We start from the raw sequence: 22,226 nt of genomic DNA, 5'->3' as shown, positions 1-22,226 counted from the left end.
ATGAGAAGCTGAGTTCAAAACCCCAAGGCACACCTCCAGGCAGAAACTGCTTCCCTTTGCCAGACACTCTAATTGTAAAATCATTACTTACAGAGACTTAAATCTCAAAGTGGTCATTATGAATGTAGAGTCCCAGAGAAAAAAAGAATGGCACAGCTTGCTGGACACTTTCCATAGCAGAATATTATTTGGGAGCCCTACTCAAAAAAATCCTAATTTGTGGATATAAAAGACCAAACAGAATCCCAAGCAATCCAAATCTAATATCCAAAGGATCCAGTTTGGTGCCAGGCCTCCTTTTCAGTGGTGAGGGTCTAAAAAGACATCAGTTTTTCCTTAGCTGCCTGAGGATTCACTGTTGTGAATCTGCCTACACAGTTCCAAGCAACATAACTTGGCAAGAAGACTCCTGGATTTTGTCAGAGGTTTTCAGAAACTATTCTTAGGGAATGTGTGCTTATACCACAAACAACTCTTCTGAGACTGAACATTCTGCTTACTTATCATCAGTACATCATGTAGTGTGTAAACAATAGCACTAAATTCTGGTGTATCCATTTTCACAAATGACTATGAAGTTTAGGTAACCTAGAAGGAGAAGTACAAAACATACATCAGAGGCTTTGTTACCTACATGCAAACAGATCCTGATCCTCAGGGACCAGTAGTTTGGGAAAGAAGATGCTGTGAATATTTAAAACAGTGTACCATGTGCCATTAAGTGTGCATAATGGATTCAGGTAGAGTCATATTGTCTGCAGCTGCTGAAATTATAGGGGAACCAATTGAATTTATTTAACAGTAATCCACTATAAACCTAGCTCTTTTAAAGACGTTTACACTGGACATTCATGGTTGTTCTATAGAGATCTTGCATCTCTTATAGCTTATGCTTCCTTTAAGTATTTAATCAGGGTTGTGATTTTCTTATTTCCTCCTGTGTTTCAATAATCTTTGTGTTAAACCACCCAGGAAGAGACAGAAAGTCTGGTGGGGGAGCTATTTAGGTTCCCTACTAACACTTCTCTACATGTGACTGAATGCACCTAGCACGTATGGGACAGGGAAATACAAACATGTTTTTATTATAGACTCATATGTAGAGGTTACACCAAGATTTTACAGAATTGACCCCAAATGTTTCATTCACAAGGTCATACCTGAGTTTTTTTACTCTAAACATGGCCAAAATCCATAACTTGATTCTGGATGCTGTTTCATTCCATGGGTCCTATAGAATAAGTGATTGGGTATCCATATGTAACAGAGCTATAAAAGTTTGATTCACTTCTTTTATTAATTCTCTAGCCCATTCAGCCATCTGAATCCATATGGCATTTGATTTCCACTGGGGACAGAGAGGCCTCAGCCTCATCTCTAACTATTTTTACCTTATAGAAGCTGTGGCTAAGCTAAAGCAGAGGGAGTAGCTAGAGGGCATGGAAAGAGAGTGTGGCTCTATAACCAATAGAAAGGCTTTGTATTTACTTCCAGTTCTGTGTGGCATGGTGCCTGCCTGTGTTTCGTGCAGTCAAACTTCCCATGTTTTCAGATGAGCCAATGCTCTATATCAGGTGGCAAAACCTTAATTGCCACCATCATCTATTTTAACCTCAGACAATGTGTTGACTCAGCAACCAAAGTCACATTAACTTTCAGCAAAATTGTGGGTGTTGTGTCCTCCGGTTAACTTGGCTCACATAGCAATAAACTTATTTGAGAAATTCATCATAACCTAGGGTTTCTGCTGTCACATTAGGAAGACAGTATCTCTTATTTCCTCACATATTTACAACATAAAGGCTATGGAGTTCTCCAGGGGAGGAGGGACTAATCAACAAGAATTTATCTACATTTCTTGGTTTAGTTTCTCATTCTTATTAGTTAATGTCTTAGTAAGATCTTGGGTAGTAAGAGCCTGAGTACCTCATTTGTATACACAGGAATTTGTCTTAAAATTTGAGGGTCAAAACATCCTTATGCAGACAGTAACCACTTTAAAAGCTAACCAACCAAACAAAAACTGAAGAATTTTCTGTTATCTCCCAAAGTATCTAAGGTTTGTATGATCATTTGAAGTATGGGCTGAGAAGGCGGGGCCGGATGGAAGAAGAGTAGGGTCCCCAAGTCACCTGTCCCCACCAACTTACTTAGATAACTTTCAAATCATCCTGAAAACCTACGAATTTGGCCTGAGATTTAAAGAGAGAACAGCTGGAATGCTACAGTGAGAAGAGTTCGTGCTTCTTTAAAGGTAGGAAGATGGAAAAAAATTAATTAATTAAAAAAGCATCCAAGGGGGAGGGGCCCCGGTGAGGAGCCAGGCTGAGGCCCGGCGGCAGCAAGAGCCTCCAGGACAGGAAAGCCCAGTCTCGGAGAATCAGAAACTTTACCAATCTTCCCTGATAGAAAGGCGCTCACAGGGAGCTCAGGCAGGATCCCAGGAGGGGCAGGGGTGCCCTCAGGCTCCCAGGATCACTAACAGAGGAACTGCACCACACACCAGGGCCAAGCTCCCTCCCAGACACTAGAAGGGACTGGAGCACGTGCCCTGCGGGGCCTCCGGAGTAGCTCAGGCCTCAGCTCAGACAATGGCTCCAGGCGAAGGGGGCTGCTTGGACCTGGAGTGCCAATTCCAGCGGCACAGGCCCCAGAGCCCAGGGTGCCAGGGGACACAGCCCAAGATACGGCGCTTCCCCCCCCACACACAGGCAGAGGCCGGGAGGACACAGAACAGCAAGGACATTCCTGCCACCAGGTGCCCCGAGCTGTGCAGATTGGCGCCGACCCCCGCCCCTGGAGCATCCAGGCCCCTGCGGACTGGGAGCTGTGGTAGTTACTGCAGGAGCTGACTCGAGCTGGAGAGCTGGCCGCCATCTCTGTTGTTGTTCCTCGTGGTGTCACCTTGTACCTGGGACTGAGCAGGGCTGCCAGGGAGCAGGGGCCTAACAGGATAAACAGCTCCCACTGAGCTGTACACCTGGCAGGGGGCTGGGCAGGACCTCAAGGTACACACACCTGAAATCAGCACAACAGGTCCCTCCCTCAGAAGACCAGCTGGAAGGACAGGGGGAAAGCAAATTCTTGACCAAGCCACGCTGGAAAGTTCCAGGAGAAGTCATGGGACTTAGAGTATATAGACAGAGAATACCCCTCCTTGTTTTTTGTTTTCTGTTTGTTCCCCCCTTTTTTTCTCTTTCTTTCTTTTTCCAGTACAACTTCTTTTTTTTTGTTTTTGTTTTTAATAGATTAATTTTTTATTGGTGTTCAATTTACCAACATACAGAATAACACTCAGTGCTCATCCCGTCAAGTATCCCCCTCAGTGCCTGTCACCCATTCACCCCCACCCCCCGCCCTCCTCCCCTTCCACCACCCCTAGTTCCTTTCCCAGAGTTAGGAGTCTTTATGTTCTGTCTCCCAGTCTGATATTCAGTACAACTTCTTGTTAGCCACTCTGCACTGAGCAAAATGACTAGAAGGAAACAACTCACCACAAAAGAAAGAATCAGAAACAGTCTTCTCTCCCACAGAGTTACAAAATTTGGATTACAATTCAATGTCAGAAAGCCAATTCAGAAGCACAATTATAAAGCTACTGGTAGCTCTAGAAAAAAGCATAAAGGATTCAAGAGACTTCATGACTGAAGAATTTAGATCTAATCAGGCAGAAATTGAAAATCAATTAAATGAGATGCACTCCAAACTGGAGGTCCTAATGATGAGGGTTAACAAGGTAGAAGAATGAGTGAGTTAGATAGAAGACAAGTTGATGGCAAGGAAGGAAGCTGAGGAAAAAAGAGAAAAACAATTAAAAGATCATGAGGATAGGTTGAGGGAAATAAATGACAGCCTCAGAAGGAAAAGTCTATGTTTAATTGGGGTTCAAGATGGTGCTGAAAGAGACAGAGGACCAGAAAGTGTATTTGAACAAATCATAGCTGAGAACATCCCTAACTTAGGAAGGTAAACAGGCATTCAGATCCAGGAGATAGAAAGATCCCCCCCTAAAATCAGGAAAAACCTCTGAACATCTCAACATTTAAGAGTGAAACTTGCAAATTCCGAAGGTAAAGAGAAGATCCTTAAAGCAGCAAGAGACAAGAAATCTCTAAACTTTGTGAGAAGTTTTTTTTTTTTTTTTGAGAAGTATTAAGTTAACAGCAGACCTCTCCACAGAGACCTGGCAGGCCAGAAATGGCTGGCAGGATATATTCAGGGTCCTAAATGAGAAGAACCTGCAGCCAAGAATAATTTATCCATCAAGGGTCTCATTCAGAATAGGAGAGATAAAGAGCTTCCAAGAGAGGCAGAAACTGAAAGAATATGTGACTTCCAAACCAGCACTGCAAGAAATATTAAGGGGGATTCTGTAAAAGAAAAGCAAGTCCAAGGAAATAATCCACAAAAACAGGGACTGAATAGGAATCATGATGACACTAAATTCATATCTTTCCATAGTAACTGAACATGAATGGGCTTAATGACCCCATCAAAAGGCGCAGGGTTTCAGACTGGATAAAAAAGCAAGACCCATCTATTTCCAGTTTACAAGAGACTCATTTTAGATATAAGGACACCTACAGCCTGAAAAAAGAAGGTTGCAGAACCATGTACCATTCAAGTGGTCCTCAAAAGAAAGCACGAATAGCCAGCCAGATATATAATTTATATCATATAAATTAAAGTTTATCCCCAAAACTGTAGTAACAGATGAAGAGGGAAACTATATCATACTTCAAGGATCTATTCAACAAGAGGACCTAACAATCATGAATATTTATGCCCCTAATGTGGGAGCTACCAAGTATATCAATCAATTAATAACCAAAGTTAAGACATAAATGATAATACACTTCTACTTGGAGACTTGAATACATCACTTTCTATAATTAATATATTCTAAGCACAACATCTCCAAAGAACAAGAGCTTTAAATGAAACACTGGACTATATGGGTTCCACACATATTTACAGAACTTTACGTGCAAACACAACCGAATACACATTCGTCTCAAGTGCACAGGGAACTTTCTCCAGAATAGACCACATACTAGGTCAAAAATCAGGTCTTAACCAAAACCAAAATATTGTGATTGTCCCTTGCATATTGTCAGACCATAATGGTTTGAAATTAGAACTAAATCACAAGAAGAAGTTTGGAAGGATTTCAAACACATGGAGGTTAAGGACCATTCTGCGAAAAGATGAAAGGGTCAACTAGGAAATTAGGGAAGAATTAAAAAGATTCATGGAAACTAATGAAAATAAAAATACAACCATTCAAAATCTTCGTGATACAGCAAAAGCAGTCCTGAGGGGGAAATACATCACAATACAAGCATCCATCCAAAAACTGGAAAGAACTCAAATACAAAAGCTAACCTTGCACCTAAAGGAGCTGGAGAAAAAACAGAATACATCCTACACCCAGCAGAAGAAGAGAGTTAATAAAGATTCGAGCAGAACTCAATGAAATCAAGACCAGAAGAACTGTAGAACAGATCAACAAAACCAGGAGTTGGTTCTTTTAAAGAATTAATAAGATAGATAAACCATTAGCCAGCCTTATTAAAAAGAAGAGAGAAAAGACTCAAATTAATAAAATCATGAATGAGAAAGGAGAGATCACTAACAACACCAAGGAAATACAAACCATTTAAAAAACTTATTATGAGCAGTTATACACCAAGAAATTAGGCAATCTAGAAGAAATGGACGCATTTCTGGAGAACCACAAACTACCAAAACTGGAACTGGAAGAAATAGAAAACATGAACATGCTGATAACCAGAGAGGAAACTGAAGCAGTCATCAAAAACCTCCCAAGACACAAAAGTCCAGGGCCTGATGGCTTCCCAGAGGAATTCTATCAAACATTAGGGAAGAAATGATACTTATTCTACTAAAGCGGTTCGAAAGATAGAGACGGAATGCTTCCAAACTCATTCTATGAGGCCAGCATCACCTTAATTCCAAAACCAGACAAGGACCCCACCAAAAAGGGAGAAATATAGACCAATATTCCTGTAGAACACAGAAGCAAAAATTCTCAACAAGGTACTAGCCAATAGGATCCAACAGTACATTAAGAAGATTACTCAAAAACAAAACAAAACAAAACAAAACAAAACCAAAACCAAAACCAAAAACAAAAAAAAAAGATTATTCACCATGACCAAGTGGGATTTATCCCCGGGATGCAAGGCTGGTTCAACACTCATAAAGCAATCCATATGACATTCATGAGAGACACAGAGAGAGAGAGAGGCAGAGACACAGGCAGAAGAAGAAGCAGGCTCCATGCAGGGAGCCCAACAATGTGGAATTCGATCCCTGGTCTCCAGGATCACACCCTGGGCTGCAGGTGGCACTAATCCACTGAGCCACTTGGGCTGCCTGTCCTGTTCTTTTCTATATGGAGTAAGGATTCTCTCAGGACATTAGATATTTTTGAAACCATTATTTCTCTTATTTATTCGAGAAATATTTATTGAGCACCTATTATATGTCTGGTCATCATTCTATAAAACTCAATTTTACAGTGACCACAGTTAACTTTTCTCTCATTACTCTACATCTAGTACAGTGTTTCCACCATAACTGGTAATATGATCTATTTATCCAAAACGACACCTTTGGAAAAAAATAACTTTACAAAAAATGAGGAAAGTAATGGTTTTACAATTCAGTGGAGAAAGATTGGGTATTCTTTAAGAGATGTGAAATAATTCTTTAAATATCTGGGGAAAACTTACACTAAATTTACTCCCATATCAAAATTTATTTGTTAAAATTTAAAATGAAGAATAATAAAACACAAGAAAAAGCAAATGAACAGACCAGAGAGAGGTGAACAATATGAATATTTAATAGGTACTGAATCAAGTGAATAGTTACTGAATCTTTTGATGGGCTGCATGTTAACGGAATAAGCTTAAAACAATAAAATAATTCCTAAAAGGGAGAATAGGATCAATAAAAATCTTGACTCAACAATCAATGAGAAAGCATTAAAATATTAATGTCATTGAGCATGAGAAAAGAGTTTCACATGTAGTGCTGATGAAAATGAAAGTTCATACAATGTTTTTGGACAACTATTTGCAGATACACTTTCCTTTATGTAAGGGTTTATTTAGTTCTGATTAACCCTTACTCCTGGGATATTATGCCTGGCATCCCAACCAAAAGTGAAAGGGGCTTACCAGGGCTCTGGGCTCCAATTTCTGTATCCTTAGCTTCAACAAGTAGTCATAACGTCTTCTGAGCTCTAAGCCTTTTAGCAGTTCCTTCTAGAATGGATTAATTTCTCCAAGAGAAAAACATTCACCAAACTCCCTGTTTCTCTCTTGAACCTCTTCTCCCCTATATCTTAGGTGGGTAATTATTTTCTCTATTCTTAGTTTTCAGTCGCCTTGGCAGATTTATTTAGTTTTTGCTATTTCATCCAGTTTCTGTTTCTTCAATGAATGTTTCTTGACTTACTGGTTCTTATCACTAAAATCCAAAGACCAATAATTTATTATAAAATATATGTGTTCAACCATGTATAATAGCTCTAAACTGGAAATCACCCAAATGTCCATCAGCAGTAGACTGTATATGTTTTGGTATATTCATACAATGAGACTACAACCACATTTAACAACATGAATAAATCTTACAAGTATGTTGAAATGAAGACAACAAAAGGGCACACAGTTTTCTTTACAATTTATTTAAACTTCAAAAACAGTCAAACTAATCTATTGCCTTAGAAGTTAAAATAGCAGTTACTCTTGCAAAGGTATTTTCCAAACCTGATAACAATTCCCATTCCATCAGTAATTGATGAAAGAACACTTTTGTGGAGACATTTTTGAATGAGTATATATGACAAGAAGGGTTCGTATAAATTCTGAGCAGCAAAATGTGTTGAACTGCAACATCATTTGGAATTGCAGCCTAGCATCCAATCACAGTTCTTCTGGTAATAGTGCCTTCATTTTCCTCTTTGGAACAACTTAAGTGTAACCTTCCAGAGCACTGAAATACCATTAGAGTGATTGTTTTAGGAGTAGGCACATAACCTAGTCAGAGACAATGAGGCACAATGGTATTTTGCAGTCTTCTGGATAGGAGGTAGATGATCTTTTCCATTGGGCATAAGTGAACCTGAGAGGATATGAAGATCAAGTTGCTCTATTAATCATGTAAGCAGCACAGAGATCAGAGTCAAGATAAGCAAAAAAGGGAGATTGTTATCCTAGTGATCCCAAAGTTACTCTAAGCTAATCATGGTAATAGTCCTCCTGCAAGTGATTGATTTAGCATTTGGCATATGATCTAATCCTGGCCAATTAAATATAATAATATATCTTTTGCAGTGCTCTGAAAAAGTTGTCTTTCCTCTTAAGAAACAAGAAATGATGTTTCCTTTTATTTTTTAGGATGCTGTGTTATTTATTTATTTATTTATTTATTTATTTTACTTTCATTTTTTAATAGATTTATTTTTTATTTGTGTTCAATTTGCCAACATATAGAATAACACTCAGTGCTCATCCCATCAGTGCCCACCTCAGTGCCCGTCACCAGTCACCCCCACCCCCCACCCACCTCCCCTTCCACCACCCCTAGTTCGTTTCCCAGAGTTAGGAGTCTTTCATGTTCTGTCTCCCTTTCTGATATTTCCCACTTATTTTTCTCCTTTCCCCTTTATTCCCTTTCACTATTTTTTTATATTCCCCAAATGAATGAGACCATATAATGTTTGTTATATATAACCCTTGGAATCTCTGTAACCAGTTTGAGGACAAAACTAGCATAATGAAGATAACAAAGGGGGAATGGGAATACTCTGAGCCCTTTGATCATTTGCTGCTGATAATACCCATTTCTGGAGTCCTATTTCTGACTCCAAATTATGAGATAGAAAAAAATATATTTATTTATTTTTTTAAAGATTTTGTTTATTTATTCATGAGAGACATGGAGAGAGAGAGAGGCAGAGACACAGGCAGAGGAAGAAGCAGGCTCCATGTAGGGAGCCCCACGTGGGACTCCATCCTGGAGACCCAGGATCACGCTGAAGGTGGCGCTAAACTGCTGAGCCACCCGGACTGCCCTTGTGTCTCCATCATATATAAAAATACATACATAAAAACAGCAAGCTTGGGATCCCTGGGTGGCGCAGCGGTTTGGCGCCTGCCTTTGGCCCAGGGCGCGATCCTGGAGATCCGGGATCGAATCCCACATCAGGCTCCCGGTGCATGGAGCCTGCTTCTCCCTCTGCCTGTGTCTCTGCCTCTCTCTCTCACTGTGTTCCTATCATAAATAAATAAAAATTAAAAAAAAAAAAAAAAAACAGCAAGCTTGATATAAGATTAAGTAAAATTTGAAGATAGAAGTTAAAACTTAGGAAGCTACTAATGTCTAACTCAACTTATTTGTTGAGAGATTGCAATCGAATTTATTTACCTACAAAATTACAATGTATAAAATTCAGATATGCAAATTGTAAATTTATATACATATCACTATCACCATATTTTTAAAATAATTTGAAAACTATTTTTCCAACAGAAGCAAAATAATTCAAAAACTATTTTTTTGTCAGCCCGAAGTTTAATAATCTCCACAAGTTTGAGTCATAAATTTTCTGGCATGACAAATATTGATACAGCCTTTTTTTTACCCAAGCTTAAGTTTAAAATTCCCACCATAAATAGTCCAAATTGAACCAGTCCAATTTACATATATAGGACAGCAAACAGAGATTGACATTTTAGAAAAGAAACTGAGTGTTGAAATACAGGTATTTAATTTTTTCATCATTAGTATTTTAAATTTTTCCTGAAAGCTTTTACTTAAATACAACTAATTCCTTATAATGACATTTCCTCTTTTTGGTGGATGGCAAAAAGCTCTTTGAGGTACGTTTTACTTGATATATATAATCAAATACATATTTTTAGACAGGATAGATATGTTATTCACTTTGCTTCTACTAAAAAGGCTAGGGAATATAAAGATCCAAAAGATTCTATGAACCTGTAACTAAAAATAAACACTTTTTCATGGGAGTAGGTAGTTTTGTAGTGTACATTACTGAATTATTTATCTAATCAAATCTTGGATGGCTTAGTTGATGAATTAGCATAACCAAAGTAATTCTTTAGGGTGGTACTACATTATTCTGTGAAATGTAGTTGCATTTTCAATTTAATATTATTACTTTTGTACTTTTTTGTCAAATATGTGAACTGTGACCCCTGTTCTGAGTTCATTGTAGTAAAATCCTCTCAAGGATAAAAAAATATTAGAAAGTCCTAACAGGACAGTATAAAATATATAGGCCCTTCAGTAATTATGCTATAATTCTGTTGGAAAAAGCAATTGTATTACAGGCTCAATTTTCAGATACTTGCTTTACCTTTCTTAAAAAAGAAAAAAGAAAACTATGCCTTTCAGCCAGGGTTTTTGTGTTCTTGCATATATTCAAAAATGAATAATATTTCCTGACACGGTTTTATTTTTGTTACTATATGTTGGCAAATCGAACTCCAATAAAATATACAAAAAAGAATTTTTTAAAAGTAATTTTTAGTCATCTCAACTTTTAACTTTGGCTTGATAATATGTTTTAACTAGCCGCTATTTATATATATTACTGACCTTTTCTTTCTTTGCATCATTTGGCATAAATGAGTTGGACTTTTGTAGAATTAAATATATGCTGTTTTAATTCTCAAAGCCCACATTACACACAAAGGCATGGAGGATAAAATGTAAAGATAGTCAAGGAAGCCAATAGGCATATAGGCCACTTCTCATGATATGACTCCAATCACAGCCACCTATTTAGTATGGTTTTATAACACTGATCCTGCATACATTTTGTATATCTTCCATGAACTCAGCATCAGTGTTGTCCATGGGATATCCAAGAAAACCATTGAGAATAATTTTAAAACTAAGATTTGTCAGATACAATTGAGCTTTGGAGGATCACAAACCATTGTAACAGGTAAGATTTTTTTCACCTCCTATACAAGGGATCAATTTTCTCTCTGTTTGGAAGCAATACCATTCTAGTTGAGAATGCTGGTCTAGGGATTGCAGGGTAAAACAAGAATATTGGATTGGATATCAACTGTAATAGGAAGCCTTTGGAGAGTTTTAAGTTTTAAATATAATTTCATTTACATGTTTAAAAGATCACTGCCAATTAATTGGAGAATTGAAGGAAAGGCAAGGAGACCTTAGTTCCCTACTCCCAATTTAATCAGGGGTAAGGACTTACCTTCTATTAATATATTAAAACACAAATATATTTGTATTAATAGAATTATATACTATATATAATATGTATTATATATATCCAAGAAAAAATAAATATAAACCTAAATAAACCTAAAATATTAATACATAATGTTAATAATTATAGGATTAATTACATAAGTCTATAATATCTACATAATCATGTTATTTGTTATATATTAATATAATTATATACTTATTAAAATATAATACTTATTCTATATATTATATCCTATATATAATATATAATACATGCATTACTGTATTAATAATTATATAGTTATAGAATAATTATATTAATAAAATAATGTATTACATAATGCATATATTATATTATATATGTTATTATATTATATATGTTAACTAATTATATGTTAATATATTATAGAATTTATATAACGTAATAAATGTTTATGTTTTATATAATAAATTATATATTTATACATTATAAATGTATTAGTATATTATCTAAATATATAATATACATATATGAATAAAATATAAAATAAAATATTTTAAATATTTTTTAAATTATTAAATAATAAGAAATTTAATGTGTTTTTAAAATCAATTTGAGAGGCTTCTGAGATAAACTGTGAACTGCCTATTTCATTCATTAAAGGAGCAACAGCAGATATTGAAGAACAGCCCTCTTAAAATGCGGGTATGACTTCTCTGATTTCCCTATAATCCTCATATCTCCGTCACCAAGGGATAGAACTGTGCCACTGGTTGTCCGAAGGAGTGCCTAATTAACCCCTGACTTAAAGAGATTAAAATGTGGATAGAGAAATACTCTTTCATTAAAATCACTTTAAAATGATAGCTAAAATATGACAGATCACCTATTTAATATATTGCTGAGCTTTAAAGAGTGTCAGGAAAATCCCCAGGGACCAACAATGAACAGAGAAGAGAAAGCAGAAACAGTAAACACATGACCCGATGCTTTGGCAGGTTGGAGGGAAAAGGGCATTGCCTCCATAATTAAAAATTGTTATATATTAATAAGTATATAATTATATTAATATATAACAAATAACATGATTATGTTTTTTAAATATTTAATATTTTAAATATTATTCCCGTAAATTATAATCCATTGAAAATTATGTTCAGCATGTTGTACAATATGTTAACTTCACAAAGATAAGAAATTGTGGGCAAAATGTTTGAAAGGGTTCAAAATCTACAAACTTCCAATTATAAAATAAGTCATGGGGATGTAGTATGCACAATGTATTGCATTGCATATCTAAAAGTTGCTAAGAGAGTAGATCTTAAAAGTTCTCATCACAAGGAAAAAATTGTAACTATGTGTGATCATTTCACAATATATACAAATATCAAATTACTAATTTGTATACCTGAAATTAATATAATGTGTCAGTGATGTACTTCAATAAGCATTTTTTTTTAAAAAAGACAATTCATTTTCATTCTTCTACCAAGTCTATGTATAATAGTTGTCAAATAGGACCCTCATTCCCCTGGCCTCATATCTCCCAATGACTTCTTTAATTGGTGTTTGTTAGGAGTTGGACATGTAAGAAACCTTTTTTTTTTTAAGATTTATTTTTATTTATTTATGATAGACACACACAGAGAGAGAGAGAGAGAGAGAGAGAGAGAGAGAGGCAGAGACACAGGCAGAGGGAGAAGCAGGCTCCATGCCGGGAGCCCAATGCGGGACTCGATCCCGGGACTCCAGGATCGTGCCCTGGGCCAAAGGCAGGCGCTAAATCGCTGAGCCACCCAGGGATCCCCTGTAAGAAACCTTTTGAGTTGTCTCTTGGATTTATCTTTTTTAGGCAGAAGATGTACTCCAATTTATACTCAAACACATAATAAGCTTTGCAGGCCATGGGCACCTGTCTATCAGAGAGGCCGCAGTTATCCAGTTCTGCCTGTGACTAGGTAAAGTATGAGGAATGTGGCCTCATGAGTATGTGGCCTCATGGCTAAACATCCAGCTTTTATCAATTATAAAGGAGATACTTTAACCTCCATTTGTGTAATTATTGTGCTTGTCCTCAAATGGTTACAAATTTACAAAAAGAAAAAGGATTTTATTTATCAGTATTCTGAAATATCAACCAAAACATTATGTTGAGCTGTAGCACAATTTTAATATGAGAGTGAAGGAATAACCTTTATGGGCATACCAGGACATTGCATCACTTCTCTAATATAATTACAGGAAATGGGTTATTAGGAAATGCATTGTCATCTCTAAGACAGGAAGACTATTGGGATTCCAAAGTGGTACTTTGCAATTGTTTCCAATAATGACCTAGGGGAAAGGGTTGGGAGACTCTGATCATATCTCTTTAACATTAATACATTAAAAAAAAAAAAAAACAAGACTGACTGTGTGATCCCATCACTAATAATAAATCACTAATACCATACCACCTCCATTTTAAACTTCTACTCAGAAAGGACAAGATCACTTGGGCCTGTGAAATAGGGAATGAGATGTGACCTAGGCAATGAACTTTGAATAATTCTATATAAGTATAGGTCTCTGTCCATTACTCAGACACAGTACTAGTTCAAGAACTGTCTAAATCCTGCCTGCTTTTGAACAGCCAATTATCCTATACTATCTATTAAATCCTATACTAGCTATTTTAAATCCATGACAAAATGTTTGGGTACCTGCTGCCCATTACCATGATAGCATCCTTTAGTTCTCACTTGTTTTCAACAGAAGAACTAGCAAGGAGGTAAAGCTGAGAATAAAAATTTACTTAAGATTTTGTGGTCAGTTTCTCATTCTCCAGGAGGTCATTACATCAGCATCCTACACACAACCTGAGGCAGTAAGAGCCCAAATGCTTCATTTATTGTTTCTCGAGATGTTATTTGACTCAAGGGTATCAGAAAATATGTAATCTTGTGTTGTCATGGACCCCACCTCTATTTCTCTAAGAAAAACAGATATCTTCTCTAAGAAAAAAATTATACAGGTTATGCTTCAAAATGTATCCAGAAAACTGTGTGGAGGTTCCTCAAAGAGTTAAAAATAGATCTGCCCTACGACCCAGCAATTGCACTGCTGGGGATTTACCCCAAAGATACAGATGCAATGAAACGCCGGGACACCTGCACCCCGATGTTTCTAGCAGCAATGTCCACACTAGCCAAACTGTGGAAGGAGCCTCGGTGTCCATCGAAAGATGAACGGATAAAGGAGATGTGGTTTATGTATACAATGGAATATTACTCAGCCATTAGAAACGACAAATACCCACCATTTGCTTCGACGTGGATGGAACTGGAGGATATTATGCTGAGTGAACTAAGTCAATCGGAGAAGGACAAACCTTATATGGTCTCATTCATTTGGGGAATATAAAAAATAGTGAAAAGGAATAAAGGGGAAAGGAGAGAAAATGAGTGGGAAATATCAGAGAGGATGACAGAACATGAGAGACTCCTAACTCTGGGAAACGAACAAGGGGTGGTAGTGGAAAGGGAGCTGGGCGGGGGGTTGGGGTGAGTGGGTGATGGGCACTGAGGGGGGCACCTGACGGGATGAGCACTCGGTGTTTATGCTATTGTTGGCATATCGAACTCCAATAAAAAATATATACCAAAAAAAAAAAAAAAGAGGATCAGCAATTTAACTCTACATTCCTGAGACCCACATACAACAGGGTATACAGTAGACTACATTAGAGGAAAGGAAACCATTTTAATTAACCTAATATTTATAATGAGTAGTAAATATGCCTTTTAAAATGTTTTTCTCTGGAAGGAGACATTAATATTTATTAGATTTCAGTTAAGCATCCCTGACCATTGCTACACAGAGAAATACTATCCCATCTTACAAACATATTTGTTATTCACACCTCCTTCAAAGGAATGTAACACACAACCAAAATGATTTAGTGCCTTGCTTGCAAAACATGCAGAAACATGAGAGATCAATACAGAATTGTCTTCGTATAAAGTAAAAAAGGACAAACCTCTAAATATGCCATCTTCACACCCACTAGATAATGGCAACCTATCTCCAACTGAATTCCCACCAACAGGGTATAGGATCTCCCACTTATCTTGTTAACAACACATATTTTCAAACTTCATACAAATTGCTGATCTGATGCATATGAAATTCTTTATCATTTTAGCTTCCATTTCATTGTTTACTGGTGAGAAACAAAGTCAAGAAATAATTCCTAAGCACCTACTATATGCCAGATACTATTTTAATTGTTTGAGATACATAAATGAAAAAAAGGAAGGAAAACCACACATTATAGAGCTTATATTCTGACAAGGGCAAAAAAACCCTTATTAATTAAGGAGATTATAGAGAATTTTGGGAGAGAACATATGTTATGGAAAAGAAAAAATATGGGAAGCAGATTAAAATAAAGCATGTTGATTGACCATAGGATCTCCTATTTTGTGATATGTTTGTTAATATTTTTCCCAAGTTCTCTAAGAACTGTTTGTTTTATTCTCATTTTATATATATTTTATTGATTCATTTTAACTATCAAAGTTTGCCCTAAACTTATTTTATTCCATTTTGTATACAATGATTTTTGAAATTAGAAAAATTCATATCTTTATAAAATCACATTTATCAAATTTTTCAATATCTCTGGATTTCTGCTTTTAAGTAAACTTTTTCCCCATTTCTACAGGGGAGAATATATTTTCTTACAAATGATATTTTCTAAATTTAAGTATTAATTATTTTCCATTTGAAATTTGAGGGTAATATGTAATAACCAGATTAAAATTTACTTATTGGCAAACAGAAAACACATTAACCCTGAAACATTTGTTGATTCAAATGTTTTTTCCTCATTCACCTGATATGTCATCTCTGTTATGATTCAAGTTTCTATGTGAAAATTTATTTCTATGTCTCTACTCTGTTTCCTTGACATAGAAGACCTACCTTGTTCTTCTTTGAAGTCCAAACAGACAAGCCTTCAGAGTTGCAAGAGTGTTCCTGTTAAAATATGAGGGAAATCATGTCGTGCCTATGCTCAAAATACTCAAATGGCTCCCCATCACACTCAGCATAAAAACCAAATTCCATTCTAAGACTTGCAAGGCTATCTAAGCTACCTCTCAGCTTCTGCCAGATCCCCATCACCTCTCTGAACTCACTTCCTGATAGCCTATACCTTGCTCACTTGGCTCTAGCCATGCTGGTATCCTCAGTGTTCCTTGAGCATGTCAGGCTTACTCCTGCCTTGCTGTCCCTCTACCTGGCTGGCATGCTCCTTCCCTGGAGAGCCACAGGGCCCATCTTCTCTCTGCCTTCAGGTCTTTACTACTCAAAAGCCATGGTCTCAGTGAGGCCCTCCCTGGACTCTATCTATCCAATTTCAGCCTCCCACCTAGAATTCCAATCCCACATCCTTTGCTTTATTTTTCCTTTCTTAACACTTATCCCTTTGAGAATACTTTACATTTCACCTACTGTGTCTTGGCTACTGTCTGTCTCCCACACTAAAATTAAAGCTCCACCATTGTTTTATCTGTTTCTTTGGTTCATTACCATATCACCAGTACCCGTGCCTGAAGATTGCCTGGCAGAGAGCCCACCTAAAGTAAGTATTTGCGGGATAAAGATAAAGCAAATGAGTTAAAAAGCAAATGGGGTCAGCTTAAGCCAAAAGTAGAGCTAGGCACTTTCCCCTGGGTCTAGCCCCAAAACTACAAATGCAAATGCCTTCAGGGGACGACTGGGAATTGTATTAGAGTGAATCAGGCCAGCTGGGGACATGGCTAGTTTGAGAGAGCATTCAGTCTAAAATGGGCTGAGCTCTTCCTCAGACCCAGCTGCTTGTATCCTTGTTGGAATGTGGGCCCTAATCCTCGGTTTGGTTTGGTTTGGTTTGGTTTGGTTTGGTTTGGTTTGAGGTGGGCCAGAAATATGGATTTTTGTAATGTGAAATCTACCAAGTGTCTAAGTAGCTGATTTTAAAATAGAAAACAATAAAAACACCGGGATCAAACAAAACACGGCAGCTGGCTGAAATCGGCCCATGGATGGCCTGCAGGTGTTTTGCTAGACTAAATTTTCTGGTATATGAAAGAAAGAAAATGAATCCCTGCAAGGTGGGTTTGCCTTGTGTAATACTTCAGGCAAACAGTTTCAGGCCATGTTGTGCGAAGAGAATGAACTGGAATTACCACCTTTTTTGGGACTTCTGAAAGCTCCCTGCCAACAGCTACCCTCCTCACCCCACTGTGTATGGAGTTAGGGAAGCCTGGGCAGTGGGGTCACCTTAACTCTTCCTTTGAGGGCGGGGGTATATTTTAGTGAAGTGTGAAGTGGGGAGACCAGAGAGGGTCTTGAAGGGACCTTCCACAGCAGGACTGGGGAAGGGCAAGGAGGAGAAAAAGAGGACTTAGGCCCATGTGTTGGGGCACCGTATCTTTGAGGGACTTTATTGGGGTTATTGCACCCTCTCCCCACCAATGACTGTCCCTCTAGGTGGCATCATACAGTTGAAGGAGTTAGCCGACTGCCCCATGCCATCCATCTCACCTGGAAACAGAGTTGCACAAACTTCCATCACAGCTTCTCTGTGTGCTGGACTGGCCAGGATGTACCTGTGAAGGGTTGGTAGCTGCCAGATTTGTTGGGGGGATAGCCTGAACGGGGCTTCTGGAGGCAGCAGACCTCCATCCAGTGAAGCACTGGGTGGAGCCACCTGTGGTTTCAGAAGCACGGACTGCCTAGTACTCCCCATGTCCTGGAGAGAAACGTTAGCCTCAATCCTCTGATGCCCCTCCTCTATAGTGAGGCAAAGCACAGTCCAGTAGGAGAAAGAACAGCGAGGGGACTCCTGTACCTGTGTTCAGCAAGGTTCCATTTTTTTGGATAAAATATTTTCCAAATGCAAGATGGCACATCTCTTAAGTCCTGAGCAGCCCCATGACCCAGTCTCCATAAGAACTATTTATCCAGTGTAAGGTAAATGAACCAAGACCTTCAGGTCCAAGATTTACTGTACCTGGGTCCTCTGGGAAGAGTGAGGAGGCTACTCACAGCCCCCTGCTCACGGGGGGTCAGGTCAGAGTGTTTAGGCTGAGCTTGGGGCTCTACTCAGCAGGTGCGGCATGAGCTCCCTGAAGTAAGAAAAGCCTTTTAGGTATACGGTTGGCCCTGCTTAACTCTTGAGTCATCCCTGTCATAATGCCATTCTAGGGAACCTTCACTCCATTTGGTTCTCTGACAGCTGTCACATCCTTTCTGCACAGAGCCAGGGAGGAAAATATGGATACTGCCAGAAGTCCAACTTTTTCCTGGGCCTTCCCATTTCTCATGGGTCCCACTCCCCACACCTCCTTTTCTGTGTTCTCACTTCCTCTGTCAGTCTTTCTCCTTGGAATTCTTTCTTCCTCAGTGTTCCTCCCTTTCTGTCTCCTTACTCACGCATAGACCCTCCCTTTGAGTATCCTTTGCCCTCTCTCTTTGTGTCCCTCTCCACTCAAGGTATTCTGTCTGCTTTCCTCTAAGCCCTCTAAGCCCAAGATCTCATTCTCCCTCTGTTATTCTCCACCGCTTCTCAGTTGGGTGCCTCTCTCTTAGGTCATCCCTCCCTCAGAAGAGCCTCTCCATTTTGGGCCCTGCCCCACCTCTTCCTTAAGGAGTCACCTTCCCTACTCCCTCTCCCCATGGCCCATCTCTAGTTCCTTCTCCTCCCCCCTCTCTAGACAGACCGGCTAAGTCCTATTCCATTTTTAGATGACTGATTATGATACTAGCTGAACTTTATTCACAGCCTGCATTTACAGCTGTCCCTTCCTTTCATGCCCCATCCACCAAACACACCCAATCTTTTCAACATGACAAAGTCCTTACACGCAGCATGTCATATCCACATAAATTTGTATTTTTTGGAACAAAACAACAGTTATGCTGGCAAAGATGTTGAATTAACAGGGACCCTTAAGCTTTCAATACACTGAAAAGCAACATTATTTTGCATGTCCACAAAGTATACATTTGTTTTCACAAATGTGGCAAGGTTTACCCTGACAGTTAGGACTTTTTCACCAAATCATAGACATAGATATGGAAATCATCATCAAACTTGATGAAATACACAGAGGGTTTGGCTTCCACTTGGTGAATGACCATGCCAATCCGTTTGGAGCCATCTTCTTTGGTATATTCCACATGTTTACCTATGAGGCCATCTACAACTCCTCCTGGCTCCCTCTCTGCTGGAGGAGACTCACTGGACTCTGGCATGATACGGAGGTCTCCTTCTTTGTAATCATCTAGAAGCTGGTACATGTACAAGACAGGATCTTTCTCATAGGTAATATAAAACCAGGCTTTCATGATAGGTGCTTGGGCTAAGACCATTCCCCTCCATTCATCCTTAGAACCGTGCTCACCCTCAAACATATGTTCCACAGCTTTACCAATTATGGTGTTTGCAAGGTTTGCATCACTGACTTGAGATGATGCCACCCTGTCGGAAAGAATTTTAAGAGACAAAACTCTTTCATCTCTGTGAAGTTCCAGTCCATAGACACAGTCAATTCCATCATATTTCACCAGATAAAGAGAGGGATTTATAGGCACCTGATCCAGAACGGTTCCTTTCCACTGGGTGATGGGCTCGTCACCTTCCTTCCATCCATGTGAAATTCTGCAGCCCACGATGTTCCTGCGGGACTGGGAGGAAGGTCTGCCTCTCTGTTTCTTTTGGGAGGCTTTTTTCTTCGTCATGTTTGCCGACCCAGTGGCCCGGCCCACAGCTGCCCTGGTTTGCTGCCCTTCGGCCTCTGGTGCGTTGGGGGTCTTCATGCCTGCAGGGGCAGGAGAGAAGACAAGAGAGAAACATTCAATATGATATAAAGTGAAGTTCTCCCAACTGCGACGTGTCTGTGTACCCTGCGCCAGAACCTAAATTTTCCCCATGGACCTGGCAGCAGTGCTGGAAATCCTGGCTGCGTGCCTGCCAAGTGCTCTCCCTCCTAGGTTCCTTTAGGCTGTGGGGAAGGGCGGCAGCGGCAGTGGTGCTGGCTGGGGTTAGGAACTCTGCAGGAGGCAGCAGGCTACCTCCTTGTTCAGAGCCCACTGCCTCCATCACCCGCCACTGGCGCCCACTCTCAATCCCCTGCAAAGCGCCTATCCCTTCACCGCCTTTGACCCGCACGCACTCACTGTCGTCCTGTCCTGGACGCCCCAGCCTGCTGCCCATATGCCCCTTGTCTACCCACGATCGCTTTCCTGGCATCTAGCGCCCTCGCTTCCCCAGGCTCACCTTCAATTTCTTGCCTGGCTCCTAATGCCACCCTCCTTTCCTATTTCCCATCGCACTCCCCCACCCCAGCCTCAGCCGGCGCTTGCCCCCACCCCTTATCTCCCGCAGGAGCCCATCCCATCCCCCTTCTCCATCCTGGAGCCCACCAATGGCCTTGCCCTGCCTGGTGTCCACCGCCCCGGATCCCGGGCCTCACGTGCCCGAATCGGACACCTAGCTGCTGCCTCCGCGGTGAGCCTGTGTCGAAGGAGGATCAGCGGGAGACGAGCCGGGTGTTTGCACAGGCTGGGAGGGAAGGATCCGTAGGCGGGGAGCGCGTCTAGGAGAGTGGCGGGGTAGGCGAGGAGGATGGCGGCGGTATCCCCAGCTCTGAGCTTCGCGGGCCCCCCGCCTCCCTGTCGGCGGCGGCCCCTCTGCCACATCGGGCTCCCACCAGCCGCCGCCGTCGCCGCAGTCTCCTCCCTCTTCCCGTAGCGCAGCTTCCTGCCAGGAGTAAGGCCTCCCCTTCCTGCCAGACTGCTTGTTACTTCCCTCCCCCAACTCTTAAGCCCACTCTCTTTGCGTAGGGAGTTGCACTTGTTCTCAGGTTTAGGGCGGTTTCCTAAAGGAGTCCTGGGGCCCTTATCTACCCGCCCTTTCCTGATTACCCCTTCTCTCCCCTCCCTGTTTCTGGTCCTTTTAGTTCCTGTGCTCACCTCCAACTCCACCCTCTCAGTGCCCCTTGCCCCATTTGTTTTCCTCTTCCAGGAATTAGTGTTTTCTTCTTCTCAGGGCCCCTATGTACTTATGCTTTATACATAGATCTGCTTTTTAAATAATTCACAAGGATGTCGTGGGAACAGAGAAATATGTTAGTTCTCAGTCTGCCATCTTTACCTAGTCTCTGTAATTTTTTTTCTGACTGCTTATTCCTGGATTTTACTAATTATTTTCTTTTTCTTTTCATTATTTCTTTCTCTTCCTTTTTTCTTTTCTTTCTTCTTTTACCATATTGCAAATGAATTTTTTGCACGATGTTAACACTGTAAATTTCAGCGATTTGATGTGAAAAAAAATAATCAAATGCAATTCATTCCAGCTCCCATTGGCCAGGGCTCACATCAAAAATATTAATACTCATTATTTCTGTCATTTTTCTCGGCTTTTACAAAACTGGGATAATTTTCCACAAGCAATTTCATGTCCTGTTCTTTTTTTTTTAATTTTTTAAAAATTTATTTATTCATGAGAGATACAGAGAGAGAGAGAGAGGCAGAGACACAGGCAGAAGAAGAAGCAGGCTCCATGCAGGGAGCCCAACAATGTGGAATTCGATCCCTGGTCTCCAGGATCACACCCTGGGCTGCAGGTGGCACTAATCCACTGAGCCACTTGGGCTGCCTGTCCTGTTCTTTTCTATATGGAGTAAGGATTCTCTCAGGACATTAGATATTTTTGAAACCATTATTTCTCTTATTTATTCGAGAAATATTTATTGAGCACCTATTATATGTCTGGTCATCATTCTATAAAACTCAATTTTACAGTGACCACAGTTAACTTTTCTCTCATTACTCTACATCTAGTACAGTGTTTCCACCATAACTGGTAATATGATCTATTTATCCAAAACGACACCTTTGGAAAAAAATAACTTTACAAAAAATGAGGAAAGTA

At 39.6% G+C, this 22,226-nt stretch overlaps 1 protein-coding gene across 8 annotated transcripts; it reads right to left on the bottom strand.

Moving 5' to 3' along the window:
* Positions 1 to 6,847: 6,847 nt before the first annotated feature.
* Positions 6,848 to 21,040, bottom strand: LOC140593689 (spindlin-2). 8 transcript variants are annotated; one of them, XM_072746368.1, is made up of 5 exons: positions 20,771 to 21,040; positions 19,886 to 20,112; positions 17,834 to 17,898; positions 16,229 to 16,282; positions 6,848 to 8,157 (listed from the first exon to the last, which is right to left on the bottom strand). In XM_072746368.1, the coding sequence occupies exons 2-5, from the start codon at positions 20,108 to 20,110 to the stop codon at positions 8,073 to 8,075; spliced, it is 429 nt and encodes a 142-aa protein (XP_072602469.1). In that variant the 5' UTR covers positions 20,111 to 20,112; positions 20,771 to 21,040; the 3' UTR covers positions 6,848 to 8,072. The 8 variants fall into 8 exon arrangements, with proteins under 8 accessions (XP_072602469.1, XP_072602470.1, XP_072602468.1 ...); XM_072746369.1 differs by having other exon boundaries at positions 20,729 to 21,036; XM_072746367.1 differs by having other exon boundaries at positions 20,717 to 21,029.
* Positions 21,041 to 22,226: the final 1,186 nt, after the last annotated feature.

Source organism: Vulpes vulpes, unplaced genomic scaffold, assembly GCF_048418805.1.
Source record: "Vulpes vulpes isolate BD-2025 unplaced genomic scaffold, VulVul3 u000000669, whole genome shotgun sequence".
Taxonomy (NCBI): Eukaryota; Metazoa; Chordata; class Mammalia; order Carnivora; family Canidae; genus Vulpes; species Vulpes vulpes.
Note: the sequence above shows the minus strand (reverse complement) of the source record. Positions and strands in the feature narration are given on the sequence as shown.

Bases quoted from the DNA above. Each gene is read 5' to 3' on its own strand.
- LOC140593689 (XM_072746363.1), bottom strand. From the start codon at position 20,110: ATGAAGACCCCCAACGCACCAGAGGCCGAAGGGCAGCAAACCAGGGCA.